At 37.4% G+C, this 21,366-nt stretch overlaps 1 protein-coding gene across 1 annotated transcript; it reads left to right on the top strand.

The window, feature by feature from the left end:
* The first annotated feature begins 3,506 nt into the window (after window positions 1-3,506).
* Window positions 3,507-9,237, top strand: LOC136265954 (uncharacterized). Its single transcript, XM_066060896.1, has 2 exons — window positions 3,507-4,915; window positions 7,928-9,237. The coding sequence occupies exons 1-2, from the start codon at window positions 3,587-3,589 to the stop codon at window positions 8,915-8,917; spliced, it is 2,319 nt and encodes a 772-aa protein (XP_065916968.1). The 5' UTR covers window positions 3,507-3,586; the 3' UTR covers window positions 8,918-9,237.
* Window positions 9,238-21,366: the final 12,129 nt, after the last annotated feature.

The raw sequence follows: 21,366 nt of genomic DNA, 5'->3' as shown, positions 1-21,366 counted from the left end.
CCGATTTTTCTCCCACGGCACTTATCGATTAGAAATTATAAGCGCCTTTTCGAGCAGGCGCTTATAGTTTCTAATCGATAAGCGCCGTGGGAGAAAAAGCGGTCTGGCCCGAATCTTGGTCTGGCAACGCGAGACTAGCTATCGTCTTCTTTCTGATAACCAACTTCTATGTTCAAACAGACAGTAGGGGTCTTCTGAAGCTTTAACAGTCTTTGCTTTTCATCATACCTTTTTTTTATTCAAGTTATTTATTTATTTATTTAATGCTTTATGGTGAAAAGTGACACCAAAGGTCTGATGGTAACTTGCACCATCAGCCTGCCTAAATACAAATTATCTACAATTATACAATGTTATGTTGATTAATTATAAATGTTTTAAAGAGAGAAGAACCGGCCCAAGTTGGCACTCCCATCCACCACACTCTACTCTACGCTAAGATGTTCTATAAAATGGGTTTAGCCTTTTCCTACACCCACAGAGCTACTGCTTTTCATCATACCTCTCCCTTTTGTCACTTTCCAGCTCGGAACAGTACTTTGAGAACGTTACACTCATTTCACTCCCTCTCTACTCAAAATGGTGGCTGGCAATAGAATTATTTTGTGCCCCGGCGCGTATTCGTAATTACCACACCCCCTGGATAAGCTCTATTGTCTTACCTTTTATCCTTCTTTACCATGGCCATCAGCTAGTCAAGGTTCTACTGCTGAGTGTTAATAGACTACAGTACGGCTTCTGAGTGTTAATAGACTACAGTGCGGTTTCCATCTTCCAGTGTATATTGCATCAAACTATTCGAATACACACGGTTGCCGGTTGCACCAAACTGTTGAACACACACGTACGTGACTCACTGTTATTATTATATTATATATTATTATTATTATATAAGTACTGTGCAGAAATCTACAAAAGATTGTAACGCACAGATATTAATCATAATTACAAAACATTAGCCAAGTGCCATAAATTTACAGTGAAGGGAAGAGTATAATATTCTTGACACTGTTTGACATTTAGGGTCTGTACATCCGATATTTGTTAGTAAATGGTTGGACATAATATGCAGGTGTATCATTGTTGGATGTGGGTCCATCTCCAACTTCCATAGTAGAATTGTCGCTGGAAGAATTCAACGATTCAGTTCTGGGATTAGGTATGAAAGTTGAATTAATGACTTCACCATAAATTTGGCCTTTAACATAGAGTTGGGCACGACGAATTTTAATGTGTTTTTTGTCAGTTCCAGAACAAATCAAGCTCCAACGCTCCTTTAGTAATACTTGCTCTCTTAGTTTTTCCTCTTTATTCATATCAGGTTTGATTTGTATGCCTTCAGGGATTTTAGATCTATTGGATAAGACAGTGGCTACATCAAAAGCACGGGATAGTTTCACTAGTAGAGGTCTTGGTTTGGTTCTAGATAAATTAAACTTTCCCAGACGCAAGCAGTCCCTAATAGAAAGATCACTAATGTCACCATTAGCTTTGTTCAGGATGTTAACACAGGAATCAATGTCTGACTTGGTACGACTACTTCTTGGGGTGCCAGTAGGACTTTCTTTGATACCATACACCACAACATTGAATTTACGATCTGTAAAATTATTTGACACAGTAAATTTGCTAACAAGTGCAGGCTGATTGTATGTACCACTTGAATTCTGTGGGGTTACCGTTGACATTTGTGTTCCCTTGCTTTGCAAGGCTGTTGGCTGGGTGGCAGCAGCTGTGAGTTGTTTGTTAAACTGTTCAAATCGTGAATTAAGGTCAGCTACAGATTTAGTCAACTTCTCTTCTATAACATTCATCTTTGCAGCTATTGAGTTCTGTTTTTCCTGAATGTCATCAAAAAATTTAAACGCTACTTCAACTTTTGGCTGACAAAGTTTACAGAAAAACTTGACACGCGAGTTTATGTTAAAAAGTACCTTCAGCTCATCTTCAGTTAAGCCAGCACATTTACTGTGCTCCCACTGTCCACACCAGTCACAACTGATACAGTCATTTTCAACGTTCTCGCTGCACGAAACACACGCGTAGTGAATGGTTTTGCCCTCCTTGGCTGGTGGGGAGATGTCAGGTTGATATCGATCAGTGAGAGCAACTCGTGGCGAACTGTATAGCAATGTGTAAGTCAATAAATATTTATTTAGTAACACCCAAGTCCCGCTTTACAGATTATTCGGGTCTCCGGACCCCACGTGCTAAATTAAATGTGGACGTGTTACTACACATCATAGCGTAGCCCTACTTCTTTAGTGAGCCACGCCCACTTACGTAAACTACTGTCTGTAGACATATGGTAGCCACGCCCATTCATCAGTCTGTAGGTATGGCCACTCCAAATAAATTCTCTGTTTCCCGTCCTGGACTCAAGCATATTTGCATGCGGGCGAGCGGTCCATTTCCATTATTTCATTATAAGATTGGCAGCTTTTCAAGCCATTACTTGCCTGGCACAGCCAAAAAGGCTGCATAAAAGCATGCTTAAGCTTGTTCCTTCCTTTGTAAGTTGCAAAAATAACACAAACGTGAAGTTTTGCCGACTTGATAGCACTGCTGACACGTGAGCTGTCGCTGTTTCAAGATAGCTTTTACTGAGCCTATCAGTACGCAAGAATAACCGGAAAATAATGGAAGAATACGGAATAATGGAATATTTAGAGCTGGCAGTAACCAGATGCGGGCGGTGGACGGGAAACAGAGAATTTATTTGGAGAGGCCTATGCACGAATCGACGTCCATTATTGTCTGCAGGCTTATGTAGAGCCACGCCCACTGATCAGTTGTTATTGTATGAGTCATAATCTAGTATAATAGTGCTGTGATTAACTCTTAATATTGTGACTGGTTTTGTGAAAAGCAGGCTATTTAGTGGTCATGAGCTTGCAAAAAAATTCACAAACAAGTATAAGAAAAATTAGGAATTTTAAATTAGAGTAGGGACCGCAGTGTAAAGTGCTGCAATAAAAAGTTGATTTTGTATAGTAATTAGAATAGCTAAGTAGCTACATAATGTGTTTATGGATGTACAGGCATAAGCCTTTATCCTTAAAATACAAATAAAAAGTAGCTGGATTGGAGTAGTAGCTATGTAATGTCCAAATACTGTAAAACAATAAGAAGTGAATATCCCTACTGTGCTACACTCAATGCAAAGTAGGGATATTCACTTCTTACTGTTTTACAGTATCTGGACTTACTGTTTAACAGTATCTGGACATTACGTACTACTTCGATCCAGCTTGTTTTAGTACTTCTCGGTACTTTTTATTGCAGCACTATACACTGTCCCTACTCTAATTTAAAATTCCTAATTTTTTTCTTATAGCTACTTGTAATATAGCTACATAGCTAACCAAAATAATTAATTGGCCCAAAAATTGGCCTGTAAAGGGAAAGTTTCGCGGTTAATGTTTCTGACCGAGCGAGACTATCATATTCGTGGTGAAACTAATTTAGATTGATTTCATGATCGGGGAAACTTTAGCGGTTTTCATTGAAACCGCGAAAAACAACTTTCCCCATTTACGGTATTTCTAAAACCGAGTTCAAAACGCCGGCGTCTGCCGTCTGCTCAATGGCGGCTTCAGAGAGTATGCCCTCCTCGTTGAAGAGTTGTATTATTGAGAACATTCAGCTTGGGAGACAGATCGGCTATGGAGCAAATGGAAGAATCCTAGAAGCGAAATGGGAAGGAGCAGTTGTCGCAGTCAAAGAAATACACTCCATCTTTAACCTAGTGAGTGAACCTGAATTTCAGGCATTCAAACAAAGCTTCTTACGAGAATGTGAACAAAGTAATCGATTACGTCATCCTAATATAGTTCGTTTCTTTGGTATCTACCTTCCTCCAAGCGCCAGACTCCCTAGTTTGGTCATGGAACGACTTCACTGTAGTCTAAATAATCTGCTAGAACAAACTCAGGAGCAAGTCATTCCGATAGGAACAAAGTCGTCAATTTTTTATGATGTGTCATTAGGTATTAGATATCTTCACTCGCGCAATCCACCCATCATTCACCGCGATTTGTCTAGTAATAATGTTTTACTTACAAAAGGAATGGAAGCAAAAATTGGTGACCTAGGTACAGCTCGTCTTGTAGACCCTAGAAGGCAATCGCAAATGACCAAAGCACCTGGTACTGCTGATTTTATGCCTCCTGAGGCATTAGCAGCTAACCCACAAAGTATTCAATATGGAAGAGAACTGGATGTGTTTTCGTTTGGTTGCGTGATGCTCCACACATTATCCCATCAGTGGCCAACTCCCTCAGAAGCTGTAGTCACTGATCCTGTGACGTTTGAAGTGAAAGGTCGGACAGAAGTTGAAAGACGCAGTCAATATTTCAGTAGAATAGACAGAAGCAAGTTGGGTGTGTTGATCCCCTTGATTGAAAGCTGCCTCAGTAACCTTCCCAAGAACAGGACATCAATAGTGACACTATGTGAAAAGTTGGAGGGTCTGGTTGACAGGAAATGTGTCCCTACTGGTGATTTGGATGTACTTCAACAAGAAATAGAGAGGAAAGATGCTATAATTAATGACAAAGATAGACAAATCCAAAGTCAAGTAATAGAAATTCATACCAAAGATGCTGAAATGCAAAGGAGAGACACTGAAATGCAAAGGAAAGATGTTGAAATACAAAGGAGAGGCACCGAAATACAAAGGAAAGATGCTGAAATACAAAGGAGAGGCACCGAAATACAAAGAAAAGATGCTGAAATACAAAGGAAAGATGCTGAAATACAAAGGAGAGGCACCGAAATACAAAGAAAAGATGCTGAAATACAAAGGAAAGGAACCGAAATACAAAGGAAAGATGCTGAAATACATAATAAAGATGTAGTAATAGAAGCACTGAGATTGAAGCTACGGATCACAGCTCCCCTTACACCTGAACAGGTAGAGTAAACGCAAAACAGCCAAGGTGTAAAAAAAGAGTGCGGCCCCCAAAAAGGCCAGGGTGAAAAAAGATGCGAAATCAGAGGTGGTGGCCAAGAAATGACTGTGATGGTAGGTTAATGGCAAAAATTTTAACAATGACAATTCAGGTGAATTTGTGTTGCCTCCTCCAAGTTTCACTAGGATTCGACACCAAATTCACCTGAATTGTCGTTATTAAATTTTTTGCCATTAACCTACCATCACAGCCATTTCTTGGCTGCCACCTTTAATTTCACATCTTTTTTCACCCTGGCCTTTTTGGGAAGTGCACTCTTTTTTTGCAGCTTGGCTGTTTTGGTTTAGATATCACCTTTTGTTTTTCAAACCACAAAACCAGCCATAAACTGGCTTTGGTGCTTCTTTTTAACTTGTTTTTCTTCATTACAGGAATTGTGGAACAAAAGAAGCAATTGTGTGTATACCTTTTTGTCTGATTAAATATTTGTATATTTAACACTGAATGATTATCACATAGGTAATGAGGTGACTTCTTATATAACTGAACTGTAGCTGCAAATTCTCATCTCATTGTTTGTAGTTGAAATCCTTTCAGGGTGACCTGTTTCTAGCTGAACTCTCTACATGGTGATTTGTTTCCAGCACGTATTTCTACAGGGTGATTTGTTTGTAGCTGATCTCTCTATACGGTAACTTGTATCTAGCTGATATCTCTACAGGGTGACTTGTTTCCAGCTGATCTTTCTACAGGGTGATTTGTTTGTAGCTGATCTCTCTACAGGGTGACTTGTTTCTAGCTGAACTCTCTACTGGGTGACTTGTTCCTAGCCGATCTCTCTACATGGTGATTTGTTTCCAGCACATATTTCTACTAAGTGATTTATTTGTAGCTGATCTTATATGGGTTACTTGTTTCTAGCTGATCTCTCTTCAGGGTGACTGCTCTATTAGAGTATCTTGATATCACACTTGTTACGCCAATATGGATTTCGTGTTATAACTCTGGTTTTAAGTCTGATTCTTCTATACCATTGAAGATCCTTTCTAAGATAATTACTCCATCTGTACAGCGATTTTTAAAGCATTACTCCAAGCGGTTTTCCTGGTAGGCGTGGCAAGTACTCGTTTTTATTAGCTAATCTCGATTGCATAATTGTTACACACTGTTGGTCTTTTTGTTGTATCTTTGTGGTTTTTAGCTCGTTTTCTTTCAAACTAAAAAGGTTTGAGGTCCAATAGTTAACCTATTCACGTACCGATTTTCAGCTTCTTCCCATAAGCAGTTTACCCTGTAGGCGTGACAACATATTGGTGTCATTTTTTGTGAATAATTGCTAGTAACTCTTTGCCTGTTTATTGTATTCCAGCCAACCTTGGTAATAAGATGCGCCTTTATACCCCCTTCTGTGTGCCAAATTTGAAGGCAATCAGATATAGTGTTCACGTTTTATGGCAGTTTTGTAAGTGTGCGAAAATACAAAGAAGAAAAAACGAAGAAACTAAGCCAATTTTTGAAGTTGCATATCTCAGGAACGCTTGAAGCGATTTTGGTGTGTGGAGTACTGACATTGGTGGGCATGTCCACAGCAAAAATCATCTTGTTTCGTAAAGGCAGCCCAGAGCTACGGAGGTGCGAAAATCATGTTTTCTTCTTGTCATTGTACTCATGGTGTTGCATGCTGGCTTCTTGGGCCGCACGACACACTACTGTGTGTCTTGATCTAAACAGCTCAGCTATGAGCAAGGTGCAGTCTCCAAAAAAACCAGGATAAAAATGTTCTGAAATCAAAGCTAAAAGGAAATGGTTGCGATATATACCAATGAAAAATGATTGGCATTAGTATCATACCTTTGATTTCAGAACTTTATTTTCACCCTGGCTTTTTTGGGAGGCCACAGTCTTTTTGTTTACTACATGCAGATCTAGAATAGGGATTCTTTTTTCCACCTATTTTTTCCACCTATTCTTTTTTCTTACCTATTTTGCTCAGTATTTTGCTCAAAATTCTCTATTTTGTTGACTATCAATAAAACTAATTGCAGTATCTCAAGCTTGCAAGCATGTGAGACTGCTCTATTAGAATATTCATAGTGACTGTTCTATTAGAGTATCTCGATCTCCAATCACTATTCCTATGTTTTGTTCTTTATCTGATCTGTACAAAACTTGGACCCCAGATGTGGTGTATTGTGCTCTCCAAATTTGAATTACATCTACCTAAGCATGCGCGAGTTATTACGATGCACTATTAGATTATTTTTGATGTGATTATTGACCGGATACCGTATGCTATCGTAGTGTGTGTGTGTGTGTGTGCTTAATGAATTACTACGGAATCATGAAACCCTTATAATTTTTATTAAGTGTGCGAAAAGAAGATTAGGCCAGGCAAAGTTGAATGATTGGTTCCAATCACCCACCCACACCACCTTCCAGCCTATCGCCTCTAAATTCATTACTGCTGTAATTGATCATGTACACTAGTGTTTCAATGTTTACACAAAGTAGCTATCATATTCAGCTAAGAAATGTTTCTTCCTGTTCCACAAAGGTAGAAAAGTGTAAGAAGGCTTTTGATCATCCTTTTAGTGACAGATAACCTGCTGATGCTGTGATTTTGGGTAGCTTCCCTCATATTGTATGGTGTCCGCCCACTCGCATCAAAATTGAGGAAGTGGGTGATGAGAAACCAGCGATCTACTTTGCCTGGCCTTAAGAAGAAAACTACAAAGAAAATAAGACAAACTTTGAAGGCACATATCTCAGTGATGGCTGGGTGGATTTGACTCAAACTTGGAATAGGAGGAGCCCTACCCTGAGGGAGCTCCACAGCAAAAATGGTTAATTTCTGTTCAGGCACTATCAAGCTATGGATATGTGAAAACGGAATTTCTTCGTTCTTGTAAAAAAATGACACTTGTCTGCACCTGCACCAGCTGTATACTTGGCCACATGATTATCATGTATCTTGATCACATGTTTTTGCTACATTTATGACTATTACTTTTTAGGTCAGCAATAGGGGTACTGAATATTGGAACAGACTCAAACTAATTTGGCAGGAATGTGCTGACCTGCCTGAAAAATGCTGGGCAAATTCTGTTACCAGACTTGATAATAAAGTGTATATTACACCATATGGTCAAGATGGTGGATACTTTACTCCACTTATGTATGACATTGTCAAGGACAAGTGGTCTATACTACCAGACCTTCCTTGTGTTAGTTATCTTCTAGTTGCTGTACCAGACAAGGAGCAGCTGTTAGCCATTGGTGGAGTAGTTGACGGATCAACAACTAATAAAGTATTTCTATGGAATGAGAAATCTCAGAAGTGGCTCACTCCATATCCTAACATGCCAACTGCACGATCTCATTGTTCAGGTATTTCCCATGGATCATCAGTGATTGTAGCTGGTGGAGTAATGAGCTTTGATCCTTTTACTTTAACTGGTTCAGTAGAGGTTCTGTACATTAAGGAAGGAAGCCTGTCACATTGGAGTGTTGTGAAGCAGTTAGCATATGAGATAGCTAATCCAGTTGCTTTAGTTATTGATGACAAGTTGTACCTTGTTGGAGGAACAGATGACATTGATCATGTATCACATAGCATAGCTACTGCATCTCTACCACAACTACTACAGAGTAGTAATAACACTAACAGTGGTCAAGTGTGGAACAAACTACCTGACATGCCTTATTATGCAACCTCCATCAACCATTATCAAGGTCACTTGATTACCTTGAGTGGAATCAGTCTGGTTGAACATCCAGGTGAAGAGAAGCCAGCGTATCAACTTGTTCCACTGATCCACCTGTACAATCCCAACACCAGATGCTGGGACTGTGTTGGTAGTATTGACTATCCATACAACTCGGGAAGATCAGTCCATATTTTGGAGAATAAGATTTTGTTTGTAGGAGGATCAACTGGTACACATGATATTAATAAGAAACATAACCTGGTAACATCTTGTGTAACACTAACTATCACATCTTAGTAGATAATTTATCACAGATCTTCAGTGTCAACTATACCTACACCAACTTGTTAGTAACATGATGCATGCATGCACACACATGCACAAATAGCTATGTACGTATCTTAACTAATGATTAATGTGTACGTACTCCGTAGATCCTGAGTCTTATAACATTACAAATATGAAAGCACAATAAATACCAAATACTTCTTTTTACATGTTGTAATTACAACACTAGTGCAGAACTTGTGTATTGCATAATATGTATATGTATGTATGTATTGTATTACATTTTGTAGTTGCAAAAGAAAAATGTATCTTAAATGAGCTATACATCACATCTACAGCTGGTTTCATTTGTCTTATCATTATATGTTGTTGTTGGTTGTTCCTCCGTATACATAACTTCCAGTCCTACCCATCACTTGTGAGAGAGATCTAGAGTTGCAGAAGGGGATAATATCGAATTAGTTAAAAGTATGCACGTAATAGTTATACCATGAATGCAAGGGGTTTTTGCTGATTATATACACCCAAGGGCTGAGGGTGTATAATATTCTATCAGCAAAGCCCAAGCAGCTGTGGTATATAAGTGATATATGTGACCAGATCTGCGAAAAGGGGTCTTATATTAATTATAGCCTTTCCAAATTCCTAAGTGTGACTACTCATAACTCCTTGAGTTTTTGTCCTGTCATCTTCATATTACACTACAAAATTATATAGTGCTATGTTAGGAGTGTAATGTGACCAAGTACCATAACATGCTCACCTAATAATACAAACATAAGAAAAAATTAGGAAGTTTAAACTAGAGTAGGGACAACATAATACCATGATAAAAAGTACTGAAACAAGCTGGATTGGATTAGTATGTAATGTCCAATTGCTATAAAACAATAAGAAGCAAATATTCCCTACTGTGCTGTGGAGATTGAAATGCACAGTAGGGATATTTGCTTCTTATTGTTTTACAGCAATTGGACATCACATACTCAAAACCACTCTATAGACTACTTCTTTAACTTGCAAGATAAATCTTCCATAGCAACAGTTATACTCATCAGCAATGTTTCATGCATATGGTTAAATCTATATCTTACCTAGGCCTTTATAAATGCGACTGATGCTTTAAGAAGCAGCTGTACATAAACAGCTTAAAATGTCAAAGCGATAATTATTTTTACAGGCACCTGTTGCATATTAGATGTTCGGGTAACACAGTATCTATGGGTAACAGTTTAGAAGTAAAATGTGTGTTTTGCCACTATAAAAGTTGGCAATAAGTATCTGTGACTAATGAAGCTTTACTGAATTCAAGAAAACTTGTCAGCAGATCATCACGTTCCATGGAATATGGAGAAGATCCACACCCAAAATTTCAAAGGGCTTGTACCAAATTTCAGAGCCTTGAGTTTTAGCGATTAAAAAAAAAATCTTTATCCAGTCACCGGTAAGTGTTTTCTTGTTTCAATGCTGTATTTCATGTTAGATGGACTTATATTATTCCGCAAAGGTGATTTTTGTCATGTAATGTTTCTCTAGGATGATTTTTAAAGATGGCAATATTGTGTCAAACGATCCCTACTTAAACAGTACTACCATACTGTTTGATAATAATCTGTTCATTCATCACAGAATATATACTGGCATAACAATCAACTATAAACTCGAAACTTAACAACTATACGTACATTGAGCCTAGCTAGACTTGTGTACATGTAAACTAAAGCCCACAATGTAAAGCTCTGTGTTGCTCAATATAATGAGTCAAAGCATTTTGTATCTTTGAACTACGCCACGAAGAAACCACTTTTCCATAATATTTCCCAGTGAGTAAACCCCAAGCAGCACCTAAAGTGGTATATAATACAATGCCACTGCAGCATCCTAACCAATGTAAGTTACCTTCTCTGTATCATAGTCTCACCAGTTTTTCTTTTTCACTTGGAAAAAAAAAGATCTACACAAGTGCTACAGAGAAACATTATATGAATAGCTACATGTTGTATCATATCTGAGGGTAAAAATAGCCATATTGCTTGCAGATACAAAATCTTTTTCATTGATCACAATTGAAGAAAATGCCGTAAACAGCAGGGTATTTGTTGCAATAATAGACCTGTGAAAAATTATGGGTTTACCTGCACCAACTTGTTAGTAACAAGATTGCATGATGCATGCATGCACATATGCAAATATGTATGATTAATGTGTACATACCCGTAGATCCTGTGTCTTATAACATTACAAATATGATAGCAAAATAAATACCAAATACTTATTTTTACACTAGTGCAGAACTTGTGTATTGCATAACATGAAACGTGTATATGTATGTTTTGGCCAGACAAAATCTGTGCTGTACTGGCAGTTTGACAGTACACTCAAAAACATTACCAGGATCCCTGATGTTACATACATAAATGTACTGGTACCCAGTTTTAAGCTTTCGGTACTAAAGATGTAGTCATACCAAAAGTAATGTAACCATGTCATACAATAATGTAACACACTGTTTCTAGCCAAGTGTACAGCAGTCTTTAATGAAACTTCATGCATCCCACAAGTCAAAGGTAACACTGGATAACATGGTTTTAAATTAGGGATGCGGCGATTATGCCGGCATAATTTCGGGCATAATAGATATGTGTGGAGATCAGGAATTATGCTAGAATTTTGAGGTGATTATAAAGCTTTAACAGTAGGAAAATCTGCAGATTGCACAATTCCGTTAAAAAGATCGAGATACTCTAATAGAGCAGTCAGAAATTCTAATAGAACAGTCACTGAATATTATTTACTCTAATAAAGCAATCACATTGAAATGAAATACTCTAATACAGCAACCAGCTAAAGAATTCAAGACTATTTGAAGCTTAAACATCAATGAAAATGGTATGATACAGCAATAAACTGGTATTATCAACCAATTATGGTGGCATAATTTTGGGAATAATGGGCAATTCTCAAAAGCATAATAGGTGATTTTTTGAGCACTGCTCAAAAGCATAATGCTCAATTTTTGGAGCATAATAGCCTCATGCCTATTTTAAATACATTTTGCACATTCACAGCTGACAAGTACAAATAGGCTAGTGTTGTAACCAGCTTAATTAAATATTACATTCTGATTTATCCAGCCACAATGTTCGGACAACAAAAGACTTAACCAGTCAATTGACTGGAAATTGGCTGATTATCGAATGCTATTTCAAGCCCTGATGTATTACATTTTGTATTTGCAATTACATTTTTAGTTGCAAAAGAAAAATATATCTTAAATGATAGTTGCTATGCTACACATCTACAGCTGGTTCCATTTGCCTTATCAATGGTTGTTGTTGTTGTTGGTTGTTCCTCCGTATATGTAGCTTCCAGTCCTACCCATCACTTGTGAGAGATCTAGAGCAGAAAGGAAAATTAGTTGAATGTATACTAGTTATACCATGGTTGTGAGGGATTTTGCTGATTATATACACCCAAGGGCTGAGGGTGTATAATAATTATTATATCAGCAAATCCGGAACAGCTGTGGTATTTGAGTGATATAAATCACTTGGGGTGTGCTCACCTAATTAGAACTAATGAGAACTCAACCCACTTGTTTTATACACTATAGTGAGTATTAGTGATTTTATTAGCATGGGTTAATAGCCCTCAGAACATTATAATTATTCACATGATGTCATTATACTTCAATACACAACACCAGAAAAGTTGCAATTGTGGGATAAATGTGCCATTTTGTACTGTGACTAACTTTGCTATTGGGACAGTCCCGCCCACACATGAATGAAAGAAAAGGTAGTGGTCTGCAGCTGGCTATGCGAGACTACACGTGTGGTGGGTATATAAAATACACAACACCCAAATGATTATAATTATTATTTCAGTATAATCATTCATCACAAAATATATTGGTATAACAATCAACTATACTCGAAACCTAGCAACTATACGTACATTGAGCCTAGCTAGATTTGTACACGTGTGCATGTAAACTAAAGCCCACAATGTAAAGCTCTGCATGTGTTGCTCAGTATAATGAGTTAAAGCATTTTGTATCTTTGAACTGACTGGGTATCAAGCCATGAGTAAACCACTTTTCCATGATATTGCTATAGGCAATAATATGTGAGTTAAACCCTGAGCAGCACCTTTGAACGCCTGAGCAGCACCTAAAGTGGTATGTAATACATTAAGGTATGCGCAGCTTCCTAACCAATGTAAGTTACTTTCATAGTCTCACCATTTTTCAGACTTATGGACCACCCCTGGTTCCAAGGAGTTCGGATAACTGAGGTTTCACTGTATGCTCATAGGAATGGTGACTAGAAATTCTAAATATTTTTCTTTGGGTTTTTTCTAATGACATGCATTAATTGTTTTGTTTACCTTTTTACTAATTTATTTTATGATTACTGACCGATCAGTCTTTAGCTGGTGTGGTCAGGCAATGCACAATCGGTGTAGACAATCAAGCATTAATTAAAGTGTTCTTGTAATAAAAAAGTTATCGATTTCTATGTTTCTTGCTGGTAGGGAATCCAATCTTTAATCGCTTTTAAAAAGTAGCTGTTCTGATATGATGTGGTGGATGAGCATGGGAGAAAAAAATGTACATTGTTTTAGTACATTGTTGTTTTCATCGGTGGTACCTCTACAGGCCTTGTCACCTTCTGCATTCATTCAAGTTGTATGCAGTATTGTAGTGTTAAAAGCATGTACATTGAATGAGATTGTACTTATATGTTACATTACATAATAAAGATAGACAGATTTATGGGAGGCACAGAGGAATCTTCCCTCCCACAGCTTAATCAGGTCAGTACATAATAATTATTATAAGCCTTTGCTTTCTGTACATAGTAAATTAATTAATCATATACCATCAAATGCAAGATGTTCTAATAGAGCAGTCAATAAATCAGTCACCACTATGCCATGCTTTTGAAGTTGGATACCTCCTTGCTAAAAATTCACCATTGGAACTTATATATTATATACCACTCAGATTCAATAGTACTAGTAGTATTTAAATAATTATATATACCACTTTGACACCTCAGAGAAACCACAGGGTTATATTCATTGCCCTGACCACAGAGCGATATCCTGTGGTTAAGCAGCTCAATATAAAGAATCAAAGGGAACTGATGCTTTGTAGTTGCCTCAGAATCAGAGGCATTGTGGCCAGGGCTATATCATGATATCACCCTAAAGTTTTGCATGTGGGTTGGAGTTTAGCATATAGGCTTGGCTGGCCAAGCATTCTCTTCAAGGATAAAATTAATTGAATTGAGTCATCATCATGTAGTTCAGTTATTATGCACCACTAAATAATTGTTTGCGCACAGTGTTTGGGATAGTTTTCTATAGAGCACATTTGAACCATGTGACAAGATGGCTTAGGTCAGTAATCTAGCTATACTCTTCAGCACCGTAGACTATTTTAGACATCCATAACTGGGTTACTTGGCTAGAAATGGTACTACTACAGGGGCGGATCTAGGATTTATAAAAGGGGAGGGGGGGGGGCTAACTCAAGGTACTAATCTCTTGGGTGGAGGTGTGCAAAGCATGCTGGAACTAGGGGGATCTGGGGGTATGCCCCCCGCAGGAAATTTTTGAAAAATAGATGCTAAAATACTGCAATTTGGAGACATTTCCACATAAAATTCATATTTCTGCCTTTAGATATTTTATATACTGCCTTTAGATTATAGGTATGGCTCTCTGAAGTGTTTTGTTAATAGAAAAGTTTGGGTAGGTATAGACAACCAAGTACATAATGCACCCTCTCACAATTGCACTAAAATAGGTGCATGTTAGAATAATAATGTTGAAAGTGGAAAATTTTGAAATTTGAATGATACGAGATTGAATCTGAGAGCATTTTCAATGGAAATTGTGTACCTGGATTAATTAAGTATTGCCATACATATTAACTACACAAGTAAATGAATCAAGTCTTTTAAACAGACCAATGCACTTCATTGTATGTATAGGTGCAGACAGATTTGGAAAAAATCCCATAACAGAACCAACTAAATGCTTCCAGTGAATGTTCTATTAGAGTAGTTAGCTGACTGCTCTATTAGAGTATCTCGACCTTGTACACCTCCAATGCTGATCCAGGTCCTTGTTGCATAAACTTTAGCATAAATCCACTGATAATACCTTGGAAAGATGTTTATAAGGTGGGTTTATGAGTATTTGTATTATTAGTGATCATATAATTATGCTAAGACAAAATTTCATTATAATCCTCAGCATATTGATCAAATAAAGCCTAAAAGTGAAGGGGGGGGGGGGGGGGGGGGGGGCTTCAGCCCCCAAAGCCCCCTGGATCCGCCCCTGTATTAAAACCAGCAAAACCTACAATCATTTCTTTTTTGTGAATAATTGCAAATAAAGACAAGTAATTGGCTAAGACAAAAGTTTCACATGTATATGATCATTCATGGTAACTATTCTGTATAGGCTCAGCCAGAGTAGAGCCCCCTGTCTCTTTTCAAATTTTTGGATCTGCCCCTGTTGTGGTGCTATCTCTCAGTTGTCTGTCCTTTTTGATTTACTGTTTCACTGCTCCATTTGCTCATCAGCCATAGCTATGTATATTTAGCTCATGATCATGTGTCTCAGTGGAGGGGTGGATGCAAGGGGGTCAGAAGGTTCCCTTTCGAAAGAGTCATAATATTTCTTGATGAGCTGCTGAAAAGATTTTTCTTAAATTCAGTAAACCAAAAGTTAACCAAGACCACTCGGACAGGTTACAAAATATTGTCTTCAGTTTAACACATGTTTTCAAAGCATGTATAACAACCATAAACTGCAGACCCTCATATTTAATCACAGTGAGTCTCATCTTAATTTTATAGGACTTAATTAGACTCCTAGGATGTAAGTGCAGTCAAAGAAATACTGGTTGCAAACGCCTACAGTAGCAAAACCCTCATTCTAGGAGTCTAATTAAGTCCTGAAACATTAAGATGAGACTCACTATGATTAAATATGAAGGCATGCACTTTATGGTTAATCATGAAGTGAAGTAAGATGGTATCATCACAATCAAAAAGGTAATGTTTGTTGTATTTGAGTAGCATATTATATATATATATGACTGCATGCTAAATTAAAATATTCAAATTCTTTTGTTGCATAAGGAGCTCATTGGATCCTTGTCCAAAGGATTCGATGTGCTCCTGGTGCTGTCAGACCTTCAGTGCAGGTCACTGTAAAATGTTACTAATAATAATAATAACTAATATATATACAGTGTATATATATAGCATTTTATAGGGTACATGTAACATGTAAAGTGGATCTATATAGGATTTCAGGGGTGCTAAACTGTGGGGCATTTATAGTGGGGGCTAGTAACTAGTTCGTACAACTATGTAGCTACACACTCATCATGCTCTTCTATCCAGCAGGGTCTGGGAGACATGCTCCCACATGAATATGTTGCAAATTTAGGCTGCTAAGATTATAATCTTGACTGAATAATAAAGTGACATCATTAGCAGTTGTAATACTGGCTGTCATATCAAGAACACAGGTAATGAATAAAATATTTTCACATCTTAAAGAAACGGGAAGGAGGGGGAGGGGGGAGATGGGCATCAGCTACAAATGATCATTACTAAACAAATTTGCCATTAGTGTTTTGAAGTAGTCATAGTGTGCACTTATACTGTCTACAGTCTCATGGTTCAAGCTTGAAATGTCCAAACAGTATACATAGTGAAGAGAGGGTCAGTGGAGGGGGGAAGGCAATGTCTCCTTCCCTTTAATAAAATCGCTTAAGGAAAATTCTGATTCATGTCAGGGTGGTGCTGGTAACCCTGGGAATAATAATAAAAAATCTAAATAAAAAAGTTTTCATGTAGCCGTAGCTCCATAGTACTTGAATGGTATAATTAACTTCTGCAGTGGAAGCTTCCTCAGGATAGGGAATCTCCCATTCCTAGTTTGAGTCGAATCTGCCCAGCTATCATTGGGGTATACGCACCTTCAAAATTCATCTTATTTCAGTTCTTCATATAGCCACGCAGTGTTCGATGATTCCTGTAGTAAAGGGAAAAAAGTTAAAAGGAAATATCAAGGTCAACCATAGGCTGACCTTGGAACTTGCAATTACAAAAGGAAGTGAATTTATTAGTATTAACATCATTGCAGCCATTTGTTGGCCGCCACCTTTAATTTTACAACTTTTTTTTAAGGCCGCACCTTTTTTCACAGCTTGGCTGTTTTGTGCAGATCTATGGTATATCAATTTTAAAAAGTCAGCTATGGTTTCTTAACACTTCACAGTGGAGAGTGGGAGCATTTACCCCAAATCCTGGATATGCCATTGCCTAAAAAGGTATAAAATTTTAATTAAGACTGAAACGAATACCAGTAGTGTGAATATTCGTTATTCATATGTTAAGAAATAGCTATTCTTGTTAGATATTCGCTAATCAGATAATTACACATTTAATTTTGAGAAGCTTTAAAAAACTGAAAGCTGTCATGTCGTTAAACTGTAATTCATCATCCTTTAAAGACAAATACATGCATGAAAGGACTATTTACAACAAGTTGTAGTAGTAATCAAAGTGATTTTGTTCCTTTTTTATAAAATTCTTAAAGAATAACTCATTAATTTATTTGTTAATTTGAATATTTGGATTCTTAAAATTTGATATTTGTTTCACCCCTAATTTTAACCTTAAGTGATCGTGGCATGGATAGATGTTCAGGAACAATGGTGAGATAGCACTAGAAGAAGAGATACAATTTCAGCTCACACATGCACTTTAGAAATAATATATAATATTTCTAATTGTCAAGCACGCCGTGTTAGTTTACCCCACTTTGCTTTAGTGTTGATGGTCTACTTGGCAGTGAAGCAAATTTCTTTTTAAGGTTCCTAGCTGATCATTTGGCTGCTAATTGGGAAAAGTCATATAGTGTTGTCATGGGCTGGGTAAAAGTAAGACTCTCATTTGCGATCCTTCGTCGTGACTATACTATGTTCGGGGCTCCCGGGCAAGATGACGAGTAGTTGATGGAGCATCAATGTCTGAAGCATTGTAACTGAACAAATGATTTGTTTCTTATTGCTATGTTTCATATTTGTTGTATAATAATAATAATAATAATAATAATTTCTAATCATAGTAATAGTGGCAGCCACTAGCACAGAGAAGGCAAACATCAAGGCTTAAATTATTTTTTAAGGCAGTTCATCATACATCAGGGTTAAAAATCCCGGATCACTATAATCAAGAAACTTTAGTGCAATCATCTAGATCTTATCATTATTTACACTTCTCAATACCATTTATAAACACTAATCCGTACAAATTTAGTTATTTCCCAAGAACAATTGATGAATGGAATCATTTACCCCACTATTTACTTGAGTTGGAATCAGTCAATTTATTTGTAGTTAATGTAATTGCATGTATGTAAGTAGTTAGCTAATCATGTACGTGTGTATTTGATTTTTTCTTGGGGCTGGTCCCCCTGGACACATCAGTAATTACTGGCTGTCCAGTATAATTAAAATTAAAAAAAAAATAAGTAATAATAATTAATGATGCATGGTCATTCTATTAGAGTAGTTGACTGTTCTATCAATTTTAGCAGAGAGAAGACCATCATGATTATGATGAATGTGTACAACAATAACAACAACAAAACAAAAAAAGAGAGACAAGTATGTGAATCCTCAGACTAACATGTGACCACAGATCTGATCTACACAGTAGTCAGTTGTGGGCATGGCAAGGAAAGAAAAAGTGTAACTACATGCATACGTACATACAATAAGAAAAAGCCCTATAAGGTAACTACAAAATCTAGTTCAATCAGTCTGGGTCGATAGTCCATTCTTTACAGTTCCTCCCAAAAAAGATCCTCTGAGATGCAGAAATTGATGCCCCAGCCATTTCATTCAAAACAGCTCTAACACTGGCTGTTGAAAACAATAAATCTTGATCCATGATAAAAACTACATCTTTAAGTGCATTGACTGAATCAGGAAGGTAGTGACCCAAGACGCTAACTTCAACAGTACTGTAATAATTAGCGATATTCAAACGGTCCAACTCTGCAAGCAGCTGCAAATATTCAGGCTTTTGTTGCTTTCGACAGTGAGCAGACTCAAGGTGCTGTCGTGAGTCAAGAGGACAGGTTAATTCAATAATACCCATCAAAGAAGAATGGGAATTATAGAGAATGAGGTCAGGACGATAAGGTGTGATCAATACTGTTGAAGGAATGATTTCCTGTGGCGATTCATTAAAGCGAAAACCGTTTAAGTCAGCATACACCCTGACATCTTGGTGATTAGCAAAAAGGGTCGTCAACTTGGAGACTAAAATATGCAAAACTTGATTGTGACGATAAGTGTACTTCTGTTGAGATAGTGCCATTGAGCAGCCACCTAGAATATGGGCTGTAGTTGGCCGGATCGAGTCACACAAGGTACATTTGGCATTACTCTGTATGTGCCAACGATGTAAGTTGACTGCAGTGGGCAGTGTGTCCGAGGAAACCCTCAACAAAAAGGAAAGCTGTCCAGGGTGAAACCCACTTAAGAGCTTGTTCCATGTTCTGCAAGAAGACTCCAATCTTGCTGAATCTAGAAATTTACATTGTACACTGAGATGATTAAGGTGAGTTTCACAATCTGAAGTAACTGTCTTGGCTAACTGAGCTTTGGCTGTTGTATATAAGGATTGAGCCAATGGCATGGAAGAGAGATGACTTCGTGCAGCAGACAGGATGGAATAGTCTTGTGATTGGAACTGTAGAAGAACATTGCCAAGATGGAGATGCAAGCCCAGTTCCTGCAGTCTGGAATCGGACGAAGTGGAAACACATGAAAGTAAACTAAGATTTGCTTCCCTAGATACATGGGAAGCACTAGGGCAGCAAATACCAGGGTAATATAAAATCACCCTAGTGGCATTCCTTGGGAGCTGTAACCACTTCTTAAGGTAACGTGTAACTGTAGATTCAAGTTTTTTGATTGTGTGATTGGTGATGGCATCCACACATAAGCGAAACCTCAATAATGAAATGATGTAATTCCACAACTTGTACTCTCCATGAATTGGGAGAGAGTCTGTAGCAGATAATAATTCAGTTAAGAAGGAAGAAACCTTTCTATTTGCAACTGCCTTAGTTGCTGACAAGGAAACATCCACAAATTTCCCCAGAAATTTTGTCCCACCTTCTGATATTAATCTAGTTGTTCCTTTGGGATACCTTGAGATAGGTGTTTAGCACCATCAAAAAGAAATGAGACACATTTAGATGGCTTTAACATCAGGTCCAAGTCTGCTGTCCTTTTATCAATTTCTTGTAACACATAAGAATGGGTGTCAATATTAGTAGAGATCAGCATTGCATCATCTGCATATCCTTTCACAGAGTGATCCATTATTGAGTTAGCAAACTTGGGTAAAGGTTTCCAATTAGCTTTAACAGTGGCTGGCTTACTACTAAGGGGCACAAACTTCCTAGCCCTCCTACTGCAGGGCTTCCACTCCACTTTATGAAGGTCAATTTCTTCAAAGACTACAGAATCACTATCATCATCATAAATTACCTTGAAGCAACCATTCAAAAAATATTTTGTCAACTTGTGCTCTATACCATCCAGGCTGCTCATTACCGCTTTCAGTGTTGGGCAAGTTACTTTGTAAAAGTAACTAGTTACATATTACATATTACTTGCAATAGAACTATTTAGTTACAGTTACATATTACCCATAAAATAAAGTAACTGTAATAATATTACATATTATATTACTTTGTGTCCACAGCCGTAAGCTGTCACGTGTGAAACTACCACCTTATCACGTGACATGATTGCGTTGTTGGACAATGTGCAAATCTTGGTTATAAGTAAGAAGCTAGTGAATAAGCTTCATTCAGTAGGCCTCGTTACTTCGTTGTGGTTAGGCGTTACTAAGAGGATTACTAACGAGATCAGTAACTTTGTTACTTTTAGTAATAATATTACGTCATATTAGACTCGTTACAGTAATTATATTACTTAGGTAACGCGTTACATTTGTAAGTAAAGTATCTTGCATTATAGAGTAGAGGCTGGTATTGTGGGACAGGGGGTAATATGGGTCGCATAGCTTAAAACCAGTTGAGCAGGTTAAATCCTGCAGATTTAGGAGTAAAGAAATAGTACCTATTCAGACCATCACAGATAGTGATTAGAAGTCAACCACAAAGCTAATTATGGGATGACATGGCTCCTTAAATTTACTACATCATATTGGCATACTGTTGATGATTCTCTTTGTACCACTCACTATGTAGTTAAGAGTACAAAGATGTAAAGTAGACATATGAAGTCAATTAATCTTTTTCGACTGTCTACACTGTCCCTGCTACCCTTTACATATAAAATCTACCGTAATTAAATATGAACTAGTCAACTTTCAAGC

Source organism: Dysidea avara, chromosome 9, assembly GCF_963678975.1.
Source record: "Dysidea avara chromosome 9, odDysAvar1.4, whole genome shotgun sequence".
Taxonomy (NCBI): domain Eukaryota; kingdom Metazoa; phylum Porifera; class Demospongiae; order Dictyoceratida; family Dysideidae; genus Dysidea; species Dysidea avara.
The sequence above is the reverse complement of the archived record's forward strand: the minus strand, read 5'-3'. Positions and strand labels throughout refer to the sequence as shown.

What these genes read in the sequence shown, in the direction of transcription:
- LOC136265954 (XM_066060896.1), top strand. Translation starts at nt 3,587, where the DNA reads ATGGCGGCTTCAGAGAGTATGCCCTCCTCGTTGAAGAGTTGTATTATT. An exon ending in CTCCCCTTACACCTGAACAG is followed by an intron (nt 4,916 to 7,927) that starts GTAGAGTAAACG and finishes ATTACTTTTTAG; the next exon opens with GTCAGCAATAGGGGTACTGA.